The following is a 21,856-nucleotide window of genomic DNA, read 5'->3' as shown; positions in this document are numbered from 1 at the left end:
AGATCAAGAAATACTTTTTAACTATTTTGCATTTCCATCCAATCACCAAACTGATATAACAAGACATTTTCAAAATTCATGTATTCTCAGTGAAACAGAGATACAGCCAAAAAGTAAAATATACCAAACTATTCAACTTTCTTTATCAACATTATTACACAATGGTTTTGGTTATAGTGTTATATTACATCATATGTTTCCTGACTCCTCATAGGGCGAAAGATACCCATGACATGTGATTAAGTGTGCGACTAGATAGGAAAAATGAGTTTTCCGTGACTGATTATACTCCATGCACTGGTCTCAAAATCTTTTAAATGCATCAACCTCGCCTTTTGGGAAGAGACAGCGCACCCATCAGGAGCCCACAGAGCCCATAATCCAAATGATTTCCCAAATAGAAATAACAATTCCAGTAGTCTGATCAAAATGGAGACTGACACAACGGGCATGTTGATTTATGAGAGGTTGAGAACCACTTGTAAAGGCATGCTGAATGGAACTTGTGCTTGCAAGTCTTGCAAGCAAGTCGAGGAAGGCTGTTGTTAGCAGTGTGGATGATGCTGTAACAGATGGGGCACTCCTCAACACCCTCGAATTCCTTATCAAAGTTGCTTTTCCACGTTCGTATAGCTTCAGCTAAGGCTCCATTCTGCAATTCAAAAATAAAGCAAATCAATTGCTTTTTACCATGAAAGATTCAATAGGTTGAATTGAAATCACAAGAAGCCAATCAATCAAGCTTTATCCCGGAGTGATAGCACACACATCCACACACAATTTATCCATAATGCAAGGTGACGTGATTACAGAAAAAAACTAGGGGATACCTGACTACGAACAAACGCAATCATAGACATCAACCATTTTCTCTGCTTTACATCACTGATGCCAAGGCTCCTAGTGCAATCAACATCCACAGGTCGCAATGGGTAAGATGCGGGAAGACGAATAACCAAATCCATCCCTGTATCCTCCTTTTTATAGGTAGCAACAACCTCATATGCTGATTTGCTCACACTAACTGAGAAGTTCTCATCAACAACAGATGCCTTTTTGATCTGCAAAATGTACGGCAACAAATTCCAAAGTTCATGATAGTAAGTACATAAACAGATAGAAGCAACAGTTCGTTGGTCAAACGAGAATGGATGAACATGCAGAATTAGGAAAAGATAATTAGTTAAGACATCCTTTATAAAAGCCTCTGAAATGAATCAGCCCACACAAAAGATAACATTTGTAGATTTCTTCAATACAAGGCAAAGTTGACGGTGTTATGTATATGACCAAAGCATGATACTGTTACCATTCAAATCAAGTATGGCTCAAGCTCACATTTTACAACTTCATCACAACTATCTCAAATGTTGTATGTTTACTTTCTCACTAGTGGTCTGAATCATGATAATATGGATATACTATGTACCAGGCTTTCTGGGGGTTGCGAGGCCTGACGTCTCACATCTGGATCTAACACTGGTACACTTTTCTGTTTCAATGTTACCAGTGGGATAGAAAAGTGTACCAGTGTCGGACCCAGATGTGAAATGTCAGGGCTATATGTGAACGATTCGAAGATTACCTATATTTGCAATAGAGAACATAGGTAGCTCATCCCTGAGTCAATGTATTTTGAGATGATGCCTCATTTTTCTCTTTATATGCATTTAAGTAAATAGGTCAATATATTTACAGAATAAAATTTTTAAATTCCTCATTACCGAGTAAAACACACACCTGAGATAATTCATCTGCGAGCAAAGAGGGGCTGCACCATGTTTTCGTGAAAGTTTCAATGGAAGATGATGCAGATCGATCACGTATGCTGGAAAACCAATCTCGAACATAAGCTGGAAGAGCACGAAGCAACAGACCATATATTGCACCAGCAAGTGATGCCATTCCCTCGGTCCCAACAGGCCAAAGACCTTCAATAGAAAACAATAAAGAGCCTGTCGTGATTGCACGTGTTGCTGCACTAGCAGCCTGAGACACTCCTGTTGGAAGCTCAACATCTTTCTTCTTCAAGCTATTTGCTGTACCAGGCTTCAATGGAATATGCTGGAAGAGACAATCTAATATTCTTGAATTGGCAGAGTCTTGTATACATTGAATCAGTCTCTGCCTTGTTGGTGATGATGATGGTAAAGATTGAAGGTGAGACAGCAACAAAGCCCAGGTAATGAAGACATTTACCTGAAGATTAGAAAATAAAATATTCACAATCATCGAACTCCCAAGATGGAAAAAAAAATAAAAAAGATCGGTAACATACAAGTTGAAGGAAATGACATGAACAGAATCTAGCAATAGCGAATTACCCGATGGTGTGCCACCAAATCCATTTCGAGAAGCTCAGACGGTGATTTTTCAATCATGTTAGATATCTCCTCTCTCAAATGCACAGTTTCCTTTGAAGATGAATCAGGACGAAGAGATTGGCCTAATTCCTGGTCGGTAGTAGAATCGCCATCCAAGCAACGTGTGGTATCTTCTTTGGTAATAGATGAATGTGAAACAGGTTCAGTTGAAAGTATGATATAAGCAGCGAATTGCAAAGAAGAAATAGACTTGGATGAGAAAAGGATTGCATATAAAGAGCTAATAGGCCCTTTGCTTAGATTCCAAAGTTCCATTGACTGTATTGCTGTATTTCTAACATGTTGTGGGGAGTTTATAACACTTGAAGCAACTAACTCCCAGAAATGAGGATGCAAAAGCCGAGATGATGCTATAATGGACGAGGCCTCTTGACAGGATGAACTTGCAATGGCCTCAGCAACGCCCGTGGCGAAGAATAAGCGAAGAATGCTTTCAAGTATCCGATCTTTAATTTGGCTCCACTTTTCTGTTACTAAGGAATTCAAATTCTCAGAGTCTTCCTCTTTTTGGAGTTCAGTAAGCCCACAGAACATGGAGAATGTAAAAATGGCACTCCTAGCAATATTCAAGAAAGAAGGATCTACAATCTGAACTGTTTGCTCAAGCTTCTGTACAATAAGCTCCATGTTATCAGAAGCATTTGTAACAGAATCATCTACATTTTCGACCATTTCCTCCATCATCACTACAGCAGATTCAGTCCATCCCCGCAACTGAGATAATACAAATTCCCAGTCATCTTCGTCAAACTCCTTCCAGCAATAACCAACTGAAATGGCAGATAGCTTTGATAGCGTCAATTGTACTACTGGTGACTGGTTAACTGGAGTCAAGACACTACCATGTCTAAGTTTTCGAAATAAATCCATCAATAATGATTTCTCCAAATGGCTGATTTCTCTTTGCAAGGCCACTTTTAATGCTCCCACTCCTCCATTTGCACTTAAAGGATAACAAGATATGATCACTTGAACCCAGTCTTCCAAATCTGCAAGAGAATAAAATGTATCACCAACATAAAATGTGAATGGGAAATCCACGGAAGACCTAAGGCTGGTCTACCAATAACCACCCACCATATTTGGGCACTCCATTTTCTGACACCAATTCATACTCGTATTCAACACGTATTGATATTCATTTTTTCAAACAAATCTCACTTTATTCAAATAGCATTTGAACTATCATTTATACATAATTATATGAATTTTACACATTATCAGTGAGCTTAATTACATTCTTCTTATATTATTCAAATAACATTCTTCTAGTCTGTGATCCAACTTTATTAATAATTTCAAAGGGAAATTATTTGGGGGCTATCTCACCTCCCTTGTACTCCCTCTTTTTTTTTCCAATATCTATAAAATATTTGTACTTACCAAAAAAAATCAAAGGGAAATAAACTATAAAAAAACCCTTCATTTACCTTGTCCTGTTTGAAAGAGAGCTCTTTGAAGCCAACCCTTGATGACAGCATGCATCTGGGTTTCCTTGAAAGAATCAAGTGGTGCATTGTTACCAGCTTTATCACATACAGTACTTCTATGCCGAAAAGGTTGAATAAGAATGTTGGTAACAAAAGGAAGAATCCTCAAACAGTTTCTATTAACAATTGTACCAACAAAAAGTTTATTTACAAGATGTTCAAATAGTACTGCAGCCTTGTCTTTTCTCCATATATTATCTTTGACTACTAGAGTCGAAAGCAAAGATACAAGAGATCTCAAGAAAGGGTCTTGAATGCTCTCTACTTCATCATCTGAAGCAACCCATGCGTTGAAAAAGCACAGTTCGGTACTGGCTCCTTGAACAAGAGCACCATCAAGTAAAATATAGACAATGGAATCTACCAGGCATTCCTCAGAAGAAGAATCTTCATCTTTTGCAAATTCACTCAGTAAAGGTAAGAAAGAACCTAGAGCACTCCCCACTCTCCAATTCCATGTGCATAATACTTCAGCCGCAAGCCATGTACGAGAATAAGAATGAGATGGAACTAGTTCATCTGGTGCTTCTTCTGATGAGGACACAGGAGTTTTTGAGATAGAACCAGCAATAACTCGACTGACTCCGAGTTTTGAAATAAGCTTGTCAATAAAGGCAACAAACTGATGATGCCTAGATGCCTGTGCCCAATAAAATGTTAATAATAAACCAATACTAGCCTTCCAAATCTATTGCAAGAAAGATGGAATTTACAATTTCAATAAATTCAAAACTGTATCCACAAGAAACCTATATCACCACTTAAGTAGGTTCAGGGATGCATGGGCTCCAAATTTCGGTCATGTATTGTACAAATCACTAGATTGTGACAAAGAATGAAAAATGTGTCGTGGATATCAAAGTGAATTGATGCGTGTAAGTAAACAAGAATAGTACATGAGGCTATGGTATAAATGTAATTAAGGAACATAGAGAGCAGGCGTGCCACTATTAACTAGCTTGTAGCAATAGCATGGGATGCGGTAACATTGGTGATAAAAGCAGTAGGGAAGTTGTGGCAGCATTATAAGAATAATGACCACCACTACTTCCTATGGTAGTTGAATCCTCTATGAATGGAGGCTTTGTTCCACATCCAAACTCTATTTATTTATTGAATGAAGGAACAAGATTTGTTTACTAACCCCAATGATTATGACAATGATGATGGTGGTGGTTTTATTTTTTCTTTTCTTTTCTTTTTTTTGATAAATACGTTGGGATTTTTCTTTGAAAGTAAGGATAATAAGATTGTATAAGAGATCAGAAGAACGGGAAGGAGGTTGAGGAGAACTACCTTGGAGAACGTAACATTTAGTCAAAGCCATATATTAGACAATAACTGCACATCCCTCCCTCCCACAATAATTCCCCATCTAAAGACAATATTCAAACAAACAAGCCTCTGGACTCCTTGCAGGACTTTGACCATAAGAAAATAACTAATGAATAAATTTAATAATATTATTTTATTACTTTAATTTTATGAAATATATTAATACCTAATTAATTACCACCTAGGTTACTATTAAGCTTCATCTCGCACAAGGGACCCTTGTCACCTAGGTGTCACCTGATGAGTTCCAACATGATTGATCTACCAATGATTATCAATTGCATTTCCAACACTCTCAATATCTATCAGTGCACACTGTTTTCACTTAAACAAAACTCAAGAATTTATGTTAAGTGTACACTGTTCAAGAGCACAAACTAAAGTACACTATGCTGTTCTAACCAAAATTTAAAATCCCATATTGATGTAAGACATCTACAGTTCTAAGTAGTTTTCTAATTTTGTTAGATTTCTATTTCTATATCTGTTTCTAGTAGGATTTCTATTTCATAGTTCTATTAGGAGTACAATTCCTTACTAGTTTCTAATTTGTTTTAAATTTATTTTTATTATTTAGACTATAATTAGAAATACTTAGAAGTCTCCAATTTGAGTTCTAATAGGATTAGAAAGTTAGTATTATATTATAGATAGGTTAAGAATATTAATTTTTAATATTTTAGTAGGATTACAAGTTGTTATGATAGAGTTATCTATATAAGGAGCTTCAAATCCGAAAATTAATAGGCAATCAATAATCAATTCAATTATCTTTTCTCTTTTAATTACTTTTTTAGCTTTATGCTTTAATTTCTTTCAAGCTATTGCTTGTTTATCAATTGAATTTATATATTTAAATTGATTTTAAGTGTTCCACTGAATACAATCTATCGAATCTATTGATTCACACGCTACCGCTACGTCACATATCATTCAGTTGTTTTGATTTTTCCAAGATCTAAAATGGAACCAAAACAGTCAGAATGTCATGATCTGAAATTTTCACTTTAAATCATTAAATAGTTTTAATTTATAAATAAACAAACTAAAATATTTTTGAAGTGTTTAAAATGAAAGAAACTAAGAATTGAAATAAAAGAAAAAAATCACACAATCAGCATTAGAAATGCTTTGAAACAATTCTGTTCCAAGACAAAGATAGGAACCTCGAAACAATGCATTTGATGCCTATATACAGGAGCGGAGATCGTAAGGAGCTGGTGGGGGCAATTGCCCCCACAGAACTTTGAGACACCCCTATATTTTCAACTAACTACATGCCCCATTTGTCCCCAGTCCCTCACCTCTCTCCTCATTTGCCCCCACACCCTCACCTCCCTCCAATTTTTGCCCCCCCACCCCCCAAAATTTTTTTTTTTTTTTGGTTGATGACATTGCCTCTTGACCAGGCCTTCTCATATACTAATTGAAAATGACCTAAATATCATTTTCTTCAACTTCTAACCAAAAACCTCTGAACTTCTCCCTAAAATCATTCATCTTCAAGTTCTTCAACTATACAACTAAGCATAGTTTGCCCCCACTACAAGAAAATCCTTGCTCCGCCTCTGCATGTACAATGTTCTAAAAGCCTTTTCTTATTTGATTAAATGAATCTAAGAAATTACAAAATTTGTTCTACTTGTAACTTAATATCAAAACATTGAATTTGATATGTTTCAGTTCGTTTCGGAAAAAATTTCACAATGTCCCAAAACATTCAAATTCAATAGAAGTTTTTTACGTACTTACTAATATGTTTTGGTATTTTTGCTAAAATTCCAAAACACACTGCAAATTTTCAAAACATTGCAATACATTCAGTTTCACAATGGTTCATTACAGTATATCAAAAATGTAGAATGTTACGCCGAAACATTCCAAATCAGAAAGAAATTTTCAACCATGGTTCATGGAAACAAAATATCATAGGGAGCATAATTATTACCGATTAAAGAAAATTAAAAATATAAAACAAGACTCATGGCTAATGCGATTAAAAATAGCTAAATAATCAAAATGGATTCCTCACATGAATATCAGTGAATGTGTTTTCAAGTTTAAGTGTGGCTGATCTGGTTCCATCACTTAGCACCGGCGCAACCCACAAAGGCCAAAACTTTCCCTCATCCAACAACTGATCCAACAGAATTTGCTCTTCACAATGATCACGATTGATAAATTGAAGGACTTCCAGCATCCACTGGCAGCACAATGATGAAACTTTATCTGCGTAACAGGTATCCGTCTCAAAGATGGCAGACCTGATAGTCTTAATCAAAAAACTGTCCAACCTCCTCAGGCTGTACATGTCAAGGCTTTTCCAGAAGAGGGAAGTTATCTTAAAATGGAAAGCATGAACAGATTGACCAAAGTCGAACTTGGCATTAAGCTTTTCCTGTGAATCGCAATCAATTATGTGTTCAGATGTCACTGAACTCTCAGCAACAGCCAACTGTGATACCATCCTACTCTCCCAGTCAAGAATAAAAATGGCAGCTGAAATACATGGGACCAGCTCACATTCCTCACCAAAATTCCTTAAGCAAAAGAAACTACCCTCAAGAACCTCAAGAGAAAATTTGGCCATCTCAAGCATGTTGTTATGGGAATCACATTTCGGAATTGTATCTTTTACTCCATTGCATAATATTAAAGAACATGCATCCTTTGCCCAAGTAAAAGAAGAACCCATTAGAAGTGGGGCGAACTTTTTGAGAACCTCCTCAAATATCAAGATCAATGAATCTCTTGAAACAAGGGAAGTTTGATCATCCACTGTCGCGCCACCAAGAACGGCCCTGAGGCATAAGAAGAGGAAGGTATGTTGAAGTACACAACAAGCATAATTTAGCAATTAAAAAAAGGGAATAAGGTACAGATGCTAAATTTAGTAAAATTAGGTAGATAAGTGCATGTGTTTCTTCTTTTAAAATAGACAGGCTGAGCACGAACTTGATCCTAACGTTAAATGCTACTGTTATTAGAACAATAGTGAGTACCCACGGAATGCTTAGTAACAGGAAAATTTTCTCTCCTACATCCTCTTTCTAGCCAAATCAAAATAAGATCCAAATGCTTTACAACAAAACATTTCCCTCTTCTAATTTCTACTTGAAGGCCATGCTGGTGATTTGTGATCTTGCAAGCAACATCTCTTGACTTAGACATCGAAACATCAATTATAAATTGGTATCTCCTATTCATATTTCCTGAATCATTTAATATAGTATCCATGATGAACTGGCAAAATTTTATTAGTTAAAAGGAAGATAGGTGAGCAACTTTACAAAATACAAAGCTCCCAAAAATTTAGGGCCTGCTAACAAATCCCCCTCCATATATGAGATTAAATAATATGACAGAAACATACATTCTCATAAAGTCAGCACCCACATGCAAGCTAACGTGGTGAAATATGGAACATATTTAAACTGAAGTGAACAACTTACATACCGTAAAAAGCGCAAGGAAGACATCAGGAAGGGAGGAGAACAGCTGGCAACAGAAACAGCAGTTGAATCTAATAACTTGTGATGCCAATGTTCTACATGTGACCCTTTCCGATGATTATATTCAACACTCACCCTCCTCTTATCAATTTCTCTTCTTACTTTCTCCATGAGCATTGCCAACACAGCAATGTGATCAAAGTCAAAGGACCCAATCTCGGTACCAGGACATTCCTCTGGTCTTGTTGCAAATATGACAATACTACACCATTGTTCAGCAAAAAGTTCATCATCAAGTAAAGCAAGTAAGAGATCTAATCGTGCACTAGTGGAGTCATTACTTCCATGCAAACACCATGGGACAAAAATTTCCTTGAAAACTTCCAAAAAATTCTTTGACTTTGATTCATTGGCACCTTCATCAGAAAGGGGACTGCTGCTGGAATGCCCTAGCAATGAAACTATTTTTCGTGGTCCAAATATCGAAACTGTAACAGATAAAAGTTTGACAGCATCTGCTGAATCCTGTTGTAAAGAAAAATATTGTTTGTGAAAACAAAAAAGAACACAAATCCATAAATTAAATACATATACGTATAACATAAAATAAAATAAAAAGGATTGACCAGAAAGATTTAAATCTCTCCTGGAGACATTGTCTCAGTCAAGAGCAAGACCAGGACAGCCTCAGCCGAGACGTACTATCAACCATGCTGACCAGTATTATATAGCTATGCAACAAGCTCAAAAATTCAACTTCAATTCCATAATCTGAGGAAGAATTAAGATGTACTTGCCAAAACTTGTTATCTAGAAAAAAAAACATGACTAGGTCCAACCTGACACAACCCATTTCTCAATTGACTTAATGAGAAGCTTGATTTCTGAGGCTTGATTGACTTCTATATAAGCTCCAAAAATGAACTTGACTTGACAAATGTTTCCAGGGCTTTACGCTGTAAGCAACATAAATTCTAGAACTTCTCTCGGTTCTCCATTATTAACTGTAAGGTTCTCTATGTTTTCCATTAACTTTAGCACTATGTCAAACAAGAGAAATACATGTATCCAAATATATATGACTTTTAGGTTTTTCCCTATCTTTAAATTGGATACCAGTGCCAAAAAAGAGGACCTTACTTAAATGCAGATTACTTTATTTCAGGGGAACTCTAGGTTTCAATCAATGTACTCAAAGCTTTGACGAGGTATCACACAGGCAATTGCTTCACCTTGCCATGACTTTAATGGCTAAAAACAGGGCCTAAGCAAGCATTAGTGCATTCAAGCATTCATCTAGGCTAGGCACAAAAGTAAGTGTGAAATGATTACATCTTCACATATTGCAAACAAAAAATAATAAGCATGTGTTCTTTCTTTTTGAACTATGACCTCTATTCGAAATGTTTTGGTCGAGAATGTTTCGATTTTTCTCCTGACTGAAGCATTGCTCCGGAACAAGGTTTTTAAACCTTGAATAGTAGTAATAGTAGTTGTATCAACAAACAAAAGGTTCACAGATCGAGCATAGAAGAGATGAGGATGCTGGGATAGATAAGTGGAAAGACTAAAAATATATAAAATTAGAAATATATGCACTCATGAAATCAAAGAGCAGGCCCGATGTGTGATAAACTAAGAAAGAGTAGATACATCTGGTTTAGTCCTACAAATAGAGCCAAACAGACTTTGCGCCTTACCAAAGATCTGATCAAAGGAAAAGCCTTTGTCACCATAGGTCCTGCTAAGAGCTCCAGAGGCCACGTTTCACCTTTCTGCACTGCATGTTGGTCTAGCAACAACAAAAAGTTCACAATCTGGCCAACATTCTCAGAAGGACTTTGAAAGTGCTCTGCTAGCTGAAATATCTCAAGACAGTTCTTCTGAAGTGTCGCACAAAAGGTGATGACCAAATCACGTTCCTTCAAAGAAGAGTTTGACAGAATCTCAATAATGCATTTTCCCAAATCTTGCATATAGCTCAAAGAGTACTTGATATTCTGCTTATATATTGTTCTCCCTTGAAAAGGTTGGATACTTTCCTCAGATGAGCCGCTAGACTTCCCAGAAAGTACTACATTTTTATTTTTTGGGTTAGCTAACAAAAGGTAGTCATGCCACAATAAATTTACAAGGATATTGTCAATAAGACTGGCTTGAAAATGATAAACCCTGTCCGTTCCATTAAAATATCTGCACATCAAGCAAATGACCAAAAACAGAAATTCAAGAAATGAATGAAATGTACCAATAGTCCAATACTATAAGATGCAGAAAAATGTTATATCTGCTTATTGCAAGATCAACAAAACACAGCAGGACGTATATAGCATGGCATGAATAAATATGAGGTGAAAGCTTAGAAGATTCACACCTTGATGCACTATTTATTCCCCAAAGAAAACATTCTTTGAAGGCTTTGAAAAATGCCAGTCGATCCGCATCAGAGGAGTGGGATGGGTTCCTTCCTTCCCATAGGTTCTGGAAGAAATTCAGAAAGAAGTGCTCTCCATCTATTGCTTTAGGAGGTATGGTATCTAAGAACAGAACTAAAATTTGATAGGAAACTTGCTGTGATCCATAGCATCCATTCCTCAAGAAATGCCAAAACCGATTTGCAAGAGTCTTTTGAATATTGGCAAGGCCCCAACTATCAGGAAACCTTTTAGAAAATAGCAAAATAGTGTCCCACATTGAAGAATGACATGATGGATCCTTTTCTTGAAAAGCACCCAGTATTGCAGCAGCCAGAGTCTTCATATTTCCTTCATTAAACATATGAGGTATATGTTTAATGAAACTACCCAATGCTGAATATGTAGCTGACCGAACAGGAGGACTTTGAGACTTGAGAAATTCCAGAAAATACTTATGAGTAGAGAATATCTTTTCAGAAGAAGAAATAGCAATTTCCCTGGCCTTTGAAGCATTTTTCGGTTCAGCGTTTACATTTTCAAAACCAGGTCTTTGTACTTGCATGTCAGATAGGATATCAATAAGTGTGGCTAACGCCAGAAGTGATGTAGAAATTACCTGTGATCCCAAAGAAACCGGAAAACATAAATACAATCTCCTCTGAGATAATCAACACCTTGCCAAAAAAATATGATTATACAAACAAAAAATCATCAGGGAAGCAGGACTTAAGAAATAGAATGACTCCAACTGCAGATGCATCAAAAGCAAAAATTATTGTCCAAGAAATGTAGCGTTTACTGTTCATGACTTTACAACCCAAACAGGGAAGACAAGGTTGTACAAACTACAAACTATGAGATACATGGCATGTATGTTAGGTCTATTTATGAGATTCCTATCAGGCATACTCTTCAAAGGCCTAGGAGATCACAGTCCAGAGGGGGTTTTCCCTCTGGGCAATTTCGAAGCACTATCATGCCTGACAAGCTTCACAAATGTCGACTTCCTATGCTTTGTCATGCCAATATCATGGCTTGATGGTTGAACATATTTCAAGTTTCAACTATTCACTGGGTGCTCCTTAAACCAGCTTTGGAGGTGTTTCTTCTTCTCCTTGGTAAGCAGTGGCCAATCTGAATGCCAGATGGGAGACAGCAATAACGGTTTGATAACATTCAAGAAATGTTACCTTCACCATCCACTGAGGTCGTTGACATTAGAAATTCATAGGTTGATATTCTATGATAAGCTAACATGAGAAAGTGAGTGAAGTTAGTGTATATCCTACTTCTTGTAAGGCCAATCAGCATATATCCGTCACAGACTATGGTTCTACAGTGAGGTGCTAGATCTACAGTCTGTCGACTTTGGCACCTAGTAGAGTATTTAGGCTGAATGCTGATAGTTCAGCTGTTGCTATCCAAGATTGTTATAGGATGAACTGGTTGTGTGCGGCAAATTCATGCAGGTTCTTCAATCTGATGGACATTTTCCTAGTTGAGCATATAAGTTAAACTATGAGAATTTAAACAACTGTGATCTAATTGCCAAATTCGAATTTGGTTGCTATGGTATTGAGAGAGGGTTTCAGTTTTGTGTGGCATGATAGCAACCAGGATATATTAATTATGAGATGATTATGTATTAATTATGATGTTAATGAAACAACGGACAGTGGTTGGCTATGAGATGATTATGTAATAATGGATAGGTATGGATTTGATCCTATATTGAACAAATTTATACAATAGTGAAGTACCATTTGGCATCATCGGGTGTTTTCCCTTGTCCCTGCAGACCTTCTTCGAAGGATGATCTTCTTTGGGTTGTGGACTCTCAACATTGAAGAAGATCCTATGGAGCTTAACTCCTTCCTTCACAATCCATGTGTGTGTGTGTGTGTGTGTGTGTGTGTGTGTGTGTGTGTGTGTGGGGGGGGGGGGGGGGGGGGGGGGGGGGGTACTTGGTTGGAAATACAGGAATCAGGGTAGGTCTTTCAAGATAATGCGTTCTCTCAAGGAAATCATTATCTCAATCTTGGCGTGGTTGTATTTTTGGTGTAAAATTTTCAAGGATTTCAAAGGGATTTTCTTTGGAGACTTCTTGGGCACCAAGCAAATGGAATTGGGTTTATTGTATCTCAAGGAATAACATGTCGTGTTGGGTGAGCCTAGTGGTGTGTCATGTTTGTTCCCAGTTGGTCACATTGATCACCTATTTTATTTATTCAACGAAATTTTACTATATAAAATTTATCCTCCACAGACTCGATTTTAGTTTTAAACGAGAGAAATAGTTCTTACATATAAAAAAACCATTAATTGCAATTATATGTGTGAAGGCAGTCCTTAGTTGCACCACCGAGGTCGTGGAGCAATGGTTGAGCAACATAGGTGTGTTTCCCAAGGTCGTGAGATTGAGTCACACCCCCCCCCCCCCAAAATAAATAAATAAATAATAATAATAATTAATAATTAAAAATATACTCAATGCACCAGTTTGTGGTGGCTGGGTGTATCAAGGGGGTGGGGACAACCTACGTTATCAAAAAAAATTCCTCAGTTGCCATATAAAAACCTGCTAACTTAATTGCCATGTCTATCAATAAGTTGTCCCTATCTGCAATTTTCCTAAGAAAATTCTCAATGAAGCATCTCAATCAAATAAAAGCAAATAATGATGACAAGGGAGAGATGTAATGTGTACACGTTGGTGCATCTCTTCCAATTCATCCAATGGAGCTGCTTTATCAGACATTGTCTGCGGTGTAAGCTTTAGGTTTTCCTCTAAATACAGAAATATCTCACTAGTGCATAAAATCAAGGCATCCAGTCTCTTCTCTGGTGCTGGAAAGGCATCCTGTTATCAATAATTAAATAGTCAACTACAAATGCACAATCTAAAAATAAAAATTAAAAATTAAAAATTAAAAATAGAAATAAAAAGTTGCAGCCAATATAATAAGATTAGTGTATTGAATAGTTCAACTGAAATATGAGAAAATGCATGGACAAGCTACACCACAAGAATCAATAATAAAGACACAATTTGCAGATTATCGCAATTAAGATACAGATCCCTAGGGGTGTTCAGCAAACTAAGAAAAGAAAAGAAGGCCTGATTTTTCAAGTTTCAAGCTATCTATGTCACAAACACCAAAGTATTTTTGAGCATTTAACTTTAGGTTTCTTTTATTCAACAAATTGGAATTCTCTCTCCCTTCTCTTTATGCTTGCAAATGGTGGATTAAAAGCAGCTCTTGGTCATGGACCATGGGTGTTTATAGTTGTGCAAACTTAAAAGATTATCCATTATAAGAAAACTGCATAATCTTTTGGTTAATTTTCTATAGAACTCGAATAAGCATGTGAACACTTGGACAATAAATCCTTTGTTTAACACTTCTTTCTTTGCACCAAGTGGGAGCGGGTTGGGTGCAGCAGATCAGTAACAATTTATTATTTTAGGAAGAATTAGAGGTAGAAGGTTCTCGTAACTGAGGTTTAACATTTTAACCATACAAAGATATGCTTCATGTTATTGGGTCATGTTTCAAGCGTAAAAGATGACTCAAGAAAAGCAATTTGGAATTACTTGTGCATAACAAACTGTATATGTCACTATATATCAGGGTCAAATATATCTATCCACCAATAAGCTTCCCATCCATATTCTCCACAAAACACTTCTCCAGTCCATGCCACTGTTATGTTTAGCAACAAGGCAACAAGATTACCACCTGAAATTCCATTTTCTTTCATTCTTCAATAAAAAGAAGAGAGGCGGCCTAAGTTACAAGGACACACCGAGGGCACGGTTTGCGAGGGATAAATCAATAACAATAATGATGATAATCCCTAAGGACCATCAACAAATGTGATAATAGAATGGACTGCCAAAGGATGTAAAGTGATGTTAAAAACATAAACAATATAGGGGAAAAAAAATTATGGAATTGGCATATTTGAAAAATCTTCTTGAAAATGAAGTTACACGGTCAGGATCTTTTATTTTCTTCACAGCACAAGCCTGTTCAAAATTTGAGGACAAATATTGTAATTTACTACAACAAAAGACCCAAAAAAAGAAAAAAAAACTTTCCAGCTGAGATACAATAATTAGATACTCAAGGAAGACAAAGAACTGAATTCTTTTTTAAAAGGAACTTCTACAACCAAGCATGCATTATGCATCAAACATTTTATAAAAAAGAAAAAGAAAAGAACGAAGAAAATATAACTAACCTGAAATGATCGCCTTGCAGCTTGAGAAACTTCAGAAACTGGATCAAACTGAGAAAACCACCAGGGCCCCATCAAGGACTTCAGATGAAAAGCTAAGCCTCGCCTGAAAAAGATATTTAGTATCAAAAGCATGCCCTTTTAAAGATTCTACAACTAAAAGAAATGTTGTGCTTAATATTACTTCAGTGAAACTAGCCAAATAATTTATCTTCTTTCTTATATTTCATACTTACACTGCTTAAATAACAAAAAGAAAAGAAAATGAAAGAGCAAATAACCAGAAGAATAATGCTGAAGCAATCATCATCAACGAAACCTTATCCCAAAGAGTTAGTGTCAGCTGAATGAATCTTGTTTCTCCATTCTATTTTTCCCCAAGTCACATGACTCACATCTCCAGTTATCGTAAGTGTGCTCATATCCTCTTTCACCACCTCAATCCATGTTATTTAGGGTCTTCTTCTTGCTCTTTTAGAACCTTCACCTTACACACTCCTTCTAACAAGGGCTGTAATCGGTCTCCATTGAACATGCCTAAACCATCTCTATCAACTCTCTCTTAGTTTATCACCAATTGGAGTCACTCCTACATTTTCTTGAATGTTTTCATTTCTAATTTTATATTTCTTAGTCTTTCCACTCATCCATCTTCAAACCTCATATCTGCTACACTCAATCTATTAACATGATGCTTCTTAACCGCCAGGATAAAGGAGGAGTGTTGCTTAAGGTTGGTAAACGGTGTAAAGATCCACCACCTCCAAATATGAATAATATTAAGGTAATATGATATCAAAATAGTGGTACTTCATTGATCTAAACAATGCTATGCACACCCCTAATTTATTTATGGGGTTGATCCTTTAAATAACTAATATGGATCCATACCCACACTTCTTAGTTCATCCAAGAGCCAAGGTGAAATCATCTTATTGTAGAAGTTCACAAATATGGAGCAAAAATGTACGTCAGTATTGGTTGCAAGAACAGCTGTGTCTGAGAGGTTACATACAGGGTCATAAATATAGGCTGCTATGCTTGCAGGGGTAGGTGTGGGAAATACGCACTACGCATAAAGAATACCTTGCATGTATTTCTTTGGATAGTAGAAACACATATCTTTCTTTTCTTATCTGATTGTTAGAAACATTTTTTTTTCATTCTTTACTTTTTTTTCTTTTTTTTAAATCATATAACAAGTCCGCAACCATACAAGTCCTATATGTGCTAAAGAACAGACAAGTGACAAGGAATTTCATCTCAGGAAAAAAAATCAATTCTAAAAACTAGAAAATCAAACTAGATGTTGATAAAAGAGATACATTTGATTGTTTAATTCAAGTTCATCAGTTTAAATCTTATTTAAGACTATCTATGTCAGCACATGTTCATCTATAACTCTTCAAATTTGACCAAAGTAAACTAGGAAGATTTACACTCAAGCAGACTATAACAGATAAGCTCTATCTCTAATTATAGACAAGATAACTCATGATGTTGATATCAGATGCTGATCGAATTATTATTTTCTTCAAAGAAATCAGAGATGAATGAGAGCCTGAACAGCAAGCCGAAAAAGATAATTCCATTTCTATCTCCAGAAATTTTGGCACATTTTGTCATTATCAGATGTCAGTACAATCATTTAAATGAAAGAAATAAACAAGAATGATGAGTCCACTATGAATAAGATAAGCTCAAACCCGACAGTGCTGATCAGATTAGTCATGGTGTCATGAGTAGCTCTCCGAACTTCTCTATTGTAGTCCTGCAGGAGCCTCTTGTATTCAAATGCCTGAGTGAAGGAAAGCAAGACAGTCACAAAAAGGTGTACTAAGTGCCCAGTCTATTTTGCAGTTAATAGCCAGATAATCATCAAGATAATGACCATTATTCAAGCAGTACATGTTAAAATATGTCATTAACCATGTAACAAAGACACTCCATATTCTAAGAAATTTTCCATATTGAACACCGTGTCAACTCATGATTTCATCACATAAAAAATATTAATTTATTAGAACTTATATTTTTCATATACTGTTTATATGTTGAGGTATCAAAATTCATGTTAGACGGAGACCAAATTTTACACCAGCTGTCAACCAACCTATGATAAATTATCCAAGTTTGGGACTGGCAATGTAGTCTAAAAGAAACACTACATTCAAAAACTATTTAAATGTATCATTCACATATTAGTAATTATTATTGAAATACAAAATGTAAAAACGGTACAAGGATCATTAAAATTGGTATAGAGTCTTTAAAATTATAGCAGTTTTCATTTGGTCACCTGCTTTATACCTTAACCATGGTCAATGTCATTGCTCAAGATATCACTTTGCTTGATTTTGTTCCCTATGTAAAGCTAGTGATAAATTTTTAACCCTGGCAGGGAAATGGTTCGTAAGGAGTGACTATTTTTGTTTTTCTTCTATTTTCCTCTTTATATCTCTATTAGGAAGGTCTACTTGACCTCCTACCTTTCTTCGTCTTCTAGTAAAAAATTTATACCTATAAAAAATACCAAAATTTTCTAATCAATATATCAACATGTAAAATGAATGGACAAAAAAATACCCATTGTGGAATGATCGGCACAATTTCCTCCCCGGATTTTTGCTTGAAAATTTCACATAAGGCCGTCAAAGCTTTAAGCTGTACAAGAAGCAAAGAGCAATATGTTTCATGGGATAAGAAATGTTTCTCTTGATCGTGAAATACCATCAGTATAAGAAGTACTAAAACAACAAAAGCATAGCATTTTCCTTTATTTTTGTTAGGCAATAAAAAAATATAAATAAAGGATCATACATGTGTCGAAAAGAAATAGTGATTGAAGTTCTCTTTTCTCAACACAAAGACTAGAGTCTGACATGCATACAAACATATTAGTCGAGGCCATCCTCAAGAAGTGGAGGTCATGAGTACGAATCCCCTCTTAGGGGCAACACTCAGGGATTTATCCCAAAAATTACTTGGTGCGTGTGGGGGCTGCACGTGCCCTGAGGATTAGTTGGGAAGAATAAAAAAGTTCTCTAAAGATGGAGTGACCTTGTAAAGTACACCCTGATGAACAAGATCCAAACATTATGTGCAGAATAACATGAAAGAAAGAAAGCAGCTATATGTCCCTTGAACTTATCACCCACCAAACCATAGCTTTTCGTTTCAATGTCTTATTATTGGAATGTCAGCCAAAGTTGGGAATTTCCAGAATGAAATTGATTAGTAAGCGAAAATTGGAACCCTCCTGATTTGGGTATGGCATAGACCAATACATGCCAAAATGGACTACTCCATCAACATTAGCTTCATTTGTTTTTTTTTTTTTTTTGTTTTTTAAATGATCAACAACTCCATCGGTAATAGTTCACTAACAAAAAATACTTAGAAGGATCTGTTCAATCAAGTTCAAATTTTTTTAAATATTAAAAGATCTAAATACAAAAGGTTTCCACTAACAAATGTCACAAATCATGGAGTTTCAACCTTATGAAATTCCTTATGTGTGGAAGGGGTCAAAAGAATGATACATTGCAACTCAAACCATAAATTTTAGTCAAAAAACCTGCACTACTTGAATTTTTATACATTAAGATAATGCAGCAGTACCTTTGTCGTGGGATCTTTCCTACCAAGCCTCTTTAGGTGTTGAGCCACCTCACCATCCACATCCTACACACCATAATTACTACTAACCATTAAAAGAAATAATTAATAGAAAAAAAAGGAGCATTTAAAAATCAATTTAAGAAGAACAAGCTATCCCTGATATCTCAGTAAGCTAAACAAATAACATTTTAACTTCATGTACTCGATTCCTAAACCCTATGTGGCTACGTATTGTTTCATCTGCATTTAAAGACCTAAATGAATAATATTCAACTCATCCAAGCCTAACTGAGTAGCCCATGTTAACTCAATTGTAGAATCCACTAAATTTTAAATTTTGCAAATCAAATTGGGTTCAAGTCGGGCATGAATTAGGGAATTGGGCAGTTTGGGTACAGCTCGATCACACGGGCACCTCCCATAGGTGCCTAGAACACTCCCCAAAAACTTGGATTTAATCTTTTGCAGGTTATAGTCCGGTCGAGCAACTTAAACTGGTTACCACACATACCTTAAATAATTACAATTGTTATAGCCCATTAGCACATGAAGCACGTAGAATGTAATTTTGAATGTGAAGAAAACGTAAACCTATACATATATATATAGTCGATGAAAAATCAAAGAAAAAAGTACCAAAATTGGGACGGAATCTTCACTAGGGAGAGAAGATTCGAGCCGAGAACTTCCAACATAGCCTCCGAATCCAACGTTGGCCGCTCTTGAAGGTAACAGTGATGCGGCGAGGCTGCAAAAGTTAGATATCCAATTAAAATTTCGATTAATCATCGATGACCAAATCTGTCAAATGGAAATAAAATAGAGAGAGAGAGAGAGAGAGAGAGAGAGAACCTGCTGCTTGAAGGACGAGTCTTGCTTCTCGCTCCTTCTCCCTTCTGCCGCCCCATTACCACAAAAACCTTAAATTTAGGGTTCTTCTGCTGAGCTCTCAGAGATTGAGAGATTCTATTTGTATTTGAACCTTCAATCGAAGAAGAAGCCTCTTGTGCTGTGTTCGATTGAGAGAAATGGAGAAGAGAATCGAGCAAAGGCAGTAGGTAAGATTCCAATATTACCCTTCACAAAATCAACAAGTACCAATTTATTCCTGGGCCGGATTGGGCGGCACCAACTTCTAGCTATTTATGGGCTTATTCTTAATCTCGTCAAGAAACGAGCTGGGTTGGGCAAATGCAAGCTACCGTGTGCATAGTTGTTGAAGACCAATAGTGACCTCTAGATTTGACAATAATATAAAAATTATCAAATGTTTAGAGTGAATCTGTTGTAATTTAATTTATAAAAATAAAAATAAAAAGAATAATGTTGAAGTGACCTCAGGCTGGAACCTCATATAGCACTTCTTAATGTGAAAGTGTATGGAACCATAGATGCTATTCATCAAGATATGAGTGAAAAAGCATCTATGGTTCCTATCCACTTTCACGTCAAGAAGTGTGATATGAGGTTCCAGCTTGAGGTCACTCCAGCATGACTGAAAAAAAAAAAATTTCTAAAATTTAAAATGGGCTTGGACTCATGATCCAATTGATTAACATATTGAAATACAACTTAGAGATTGTGGGTTCACGTCCAACTAAAACCTTGTGGCAGTCAGTAGGAATAGTAATGGGCTAGCCCATGGTCCTGAAACGATTCTTCCCAGTAGTTGACTCAATGGGTGATTATCCAAAGGGTGACTACAAGGGCTCTTATGTGTTAAGTGGTTCTCCAAATCTTTGATAAATGAGAAAAAAAAAAAAACACAATCATAATTTACAGAACATTTATTTTTCTATTTGTATTTAGACTAATGATCTTTGAACTCAGCCTAACAGCTGGACTCAAAAACTCACTAATGTGTCGTGTGCAAAAAACCGTAGATTCTTTCGCTTGGGATACACAACTAGAGATGGCAGGTCGATTGTGTATCCCGAGGGACAGAATCTACTATTCTTTGCCCATGACACGTCAGTGAGTTTTGAGTCCCCCTCTAAGTTTGAGCTCAAAAATCGGCACTCTTTTATATATTTGGTATGTATATATATATCACTTTTAATTTGAGTTTAAGAATCACTATGTATAAAGAATCTTGGCAACTAATGAATAAAATTGGGTTTTTCTTTTTTTTGTTGGAATCGAGGTACCTAGGCCTCTTAGAATACCCGACTAATCCTCAAGACATGTGCAGTCCCCACCCCCAAAAGGTAATTTTCGGGATTAATCCTCAAGGGTGGCCCCTATAACAGGGGATTTGAACTCAAGGGGTGGTCTTAGCCATTTCACCAACCCTTAGATTGTTACAAATAAGGTCTTGTTACATTCTTAAGGTGGATTTGCAAGAATCCAATACGCTTTTTTTTTAAGTGAAATGAAGGTAGATCCTGTCTATAAAACTTTCTTCTAAGTTTTCTTCTCGCCACATTTATTTCCACAATTTCCTTTCTTTCTTTCTTTTTTTTCTATTGAAATCGAGCTATTTAGGCCTCTTAGAGTACCCAACTAATCATTGGTCACATGCAGTCCCCTCCTCCACTAGGTGGCTCCAAAGGGGCAATTCGAACTCAAGACTTCCACTTTTGACGCGTGGTCTTGGCCATCTTGCCAACCCTATTTGTTTTATTCAATAGTTATTTGCAACTTCAAATTTTCTTGACTTTGCTTCTTGGGTCTGAAATAAAAGTAAGGAAAAATTCCAATTCACTTGCACAATGTCTCGTGTCTTGTTCGATATTTTTCAAGTATATCATCTTTCAATATCAAAAGGACTTTTCTTGTTGATTTCCAAAAGTAATGCAATTTGAGAAATACTCAATAATCTCTTTTATAAAGGCAAATCTTAATAAAATATTATTAACTTTTGAAGAACCATATTCTATATCATTTAATGGTTTAAATAGCAAACTTTGCCATCC

At 36.1% G+C, this 21,856-nt stretch overlaps 1 protein-coding gene across 2 annotated transcripts; it reads right to left on the bottom strand.

Moving 5' to 3' along the window:
- Positions 1-101: 101 nt before the first annotated feature.
- LOC147399405 (HEAT/U-box domain-containing protein) lies at positions 102-19,957 on the bottom strand. Of its 2 annotated transcripts, XM_086444764.1 has the most exons (16): positions 19,794-19,957; positions 19,578-19,689; positions 18,942-19,004; positions 17,907-17,984; positions 17,027-17,118; positions 15,324-15,426; positions 13,786-13,938; positions 11,036-11,694; positions 10,362-10,854; positions 8,666-9,186; positions 7,242-8,010; positions 3,815-4,514; positions 2,325-3,373; positions 1,741-2,199; positions 831-1,061; positions 102-652 (listed from the first exon to the last, which is right to left on the bottom strand). In XM_086444764.1, the coding sequence occupies exons 1-16, from the start codon at positions 19,847-19,849 to the stop codon at positions 425-427; spliced, it is 5,766 nt and encodes a 1,921-aa protein (XP_086300890.1). In that variant the 5' UTR covers positions 19,850-19,957; the 3' UTR covers positions 102-424. The 2 variants fall into 2 exon arrangements, with proteins under 2 accessions (XP_086300890.1, XP_086300891.1); XM_086444765.1 differs by lacking the exons at positions 13,786-13,938; positions 15,324-15,426; positions 17,027-17,118; ... (2 more) ...; positions 19,578-19,689; positions 19,794-19,957 and adding an exon at positions 12,839-12,856.
- Positions 19,958-21,856: the final 1,899 nt, after the last annotated feature.

This window comes from Akebia trifoliata, chromosome 6 (assembly GCF_017979445.1).
Source record: "Akebia trifoliata isolate Shusen 1 chromosome 6, ASM1797944v1, whole genome shotgun sequence".
Taxonomy (NCBI): Eukaryota; Viridiplantae; Streptophyta; class Magnoliopsida; order Ranunculales; family Lardizabalaceae; genus Akebia; species Akebia trifoliata.
Note: the sequence above shows the minus strand (reverse complement) of the source record. Positions and strands in the feature narration are given on the sequence as shown.

Coding starts and splice junctions, on each gene's coding strand:
- LOC147399405 (XM_086444764.1), bottom strand. CDS start 19,849: ATGGGGCGGCAGAAGGGAGAAGGAGCGAGAAGCAAGACTCGTCCTTCA. Junction 13,939..15,323: donor CTGCAAGGCGATCATTTCAG/GTTAGTTATATT, acceptor TATTGATAACAG/GATGCCTTTCCAGCACCAGA. Junction 11,695..13,785: donor TGGAAGAGATGCACCAACGT/GTACACATTACA, acceptor TTGGGATCACAG/GTAATTTCTACATCACTTCT.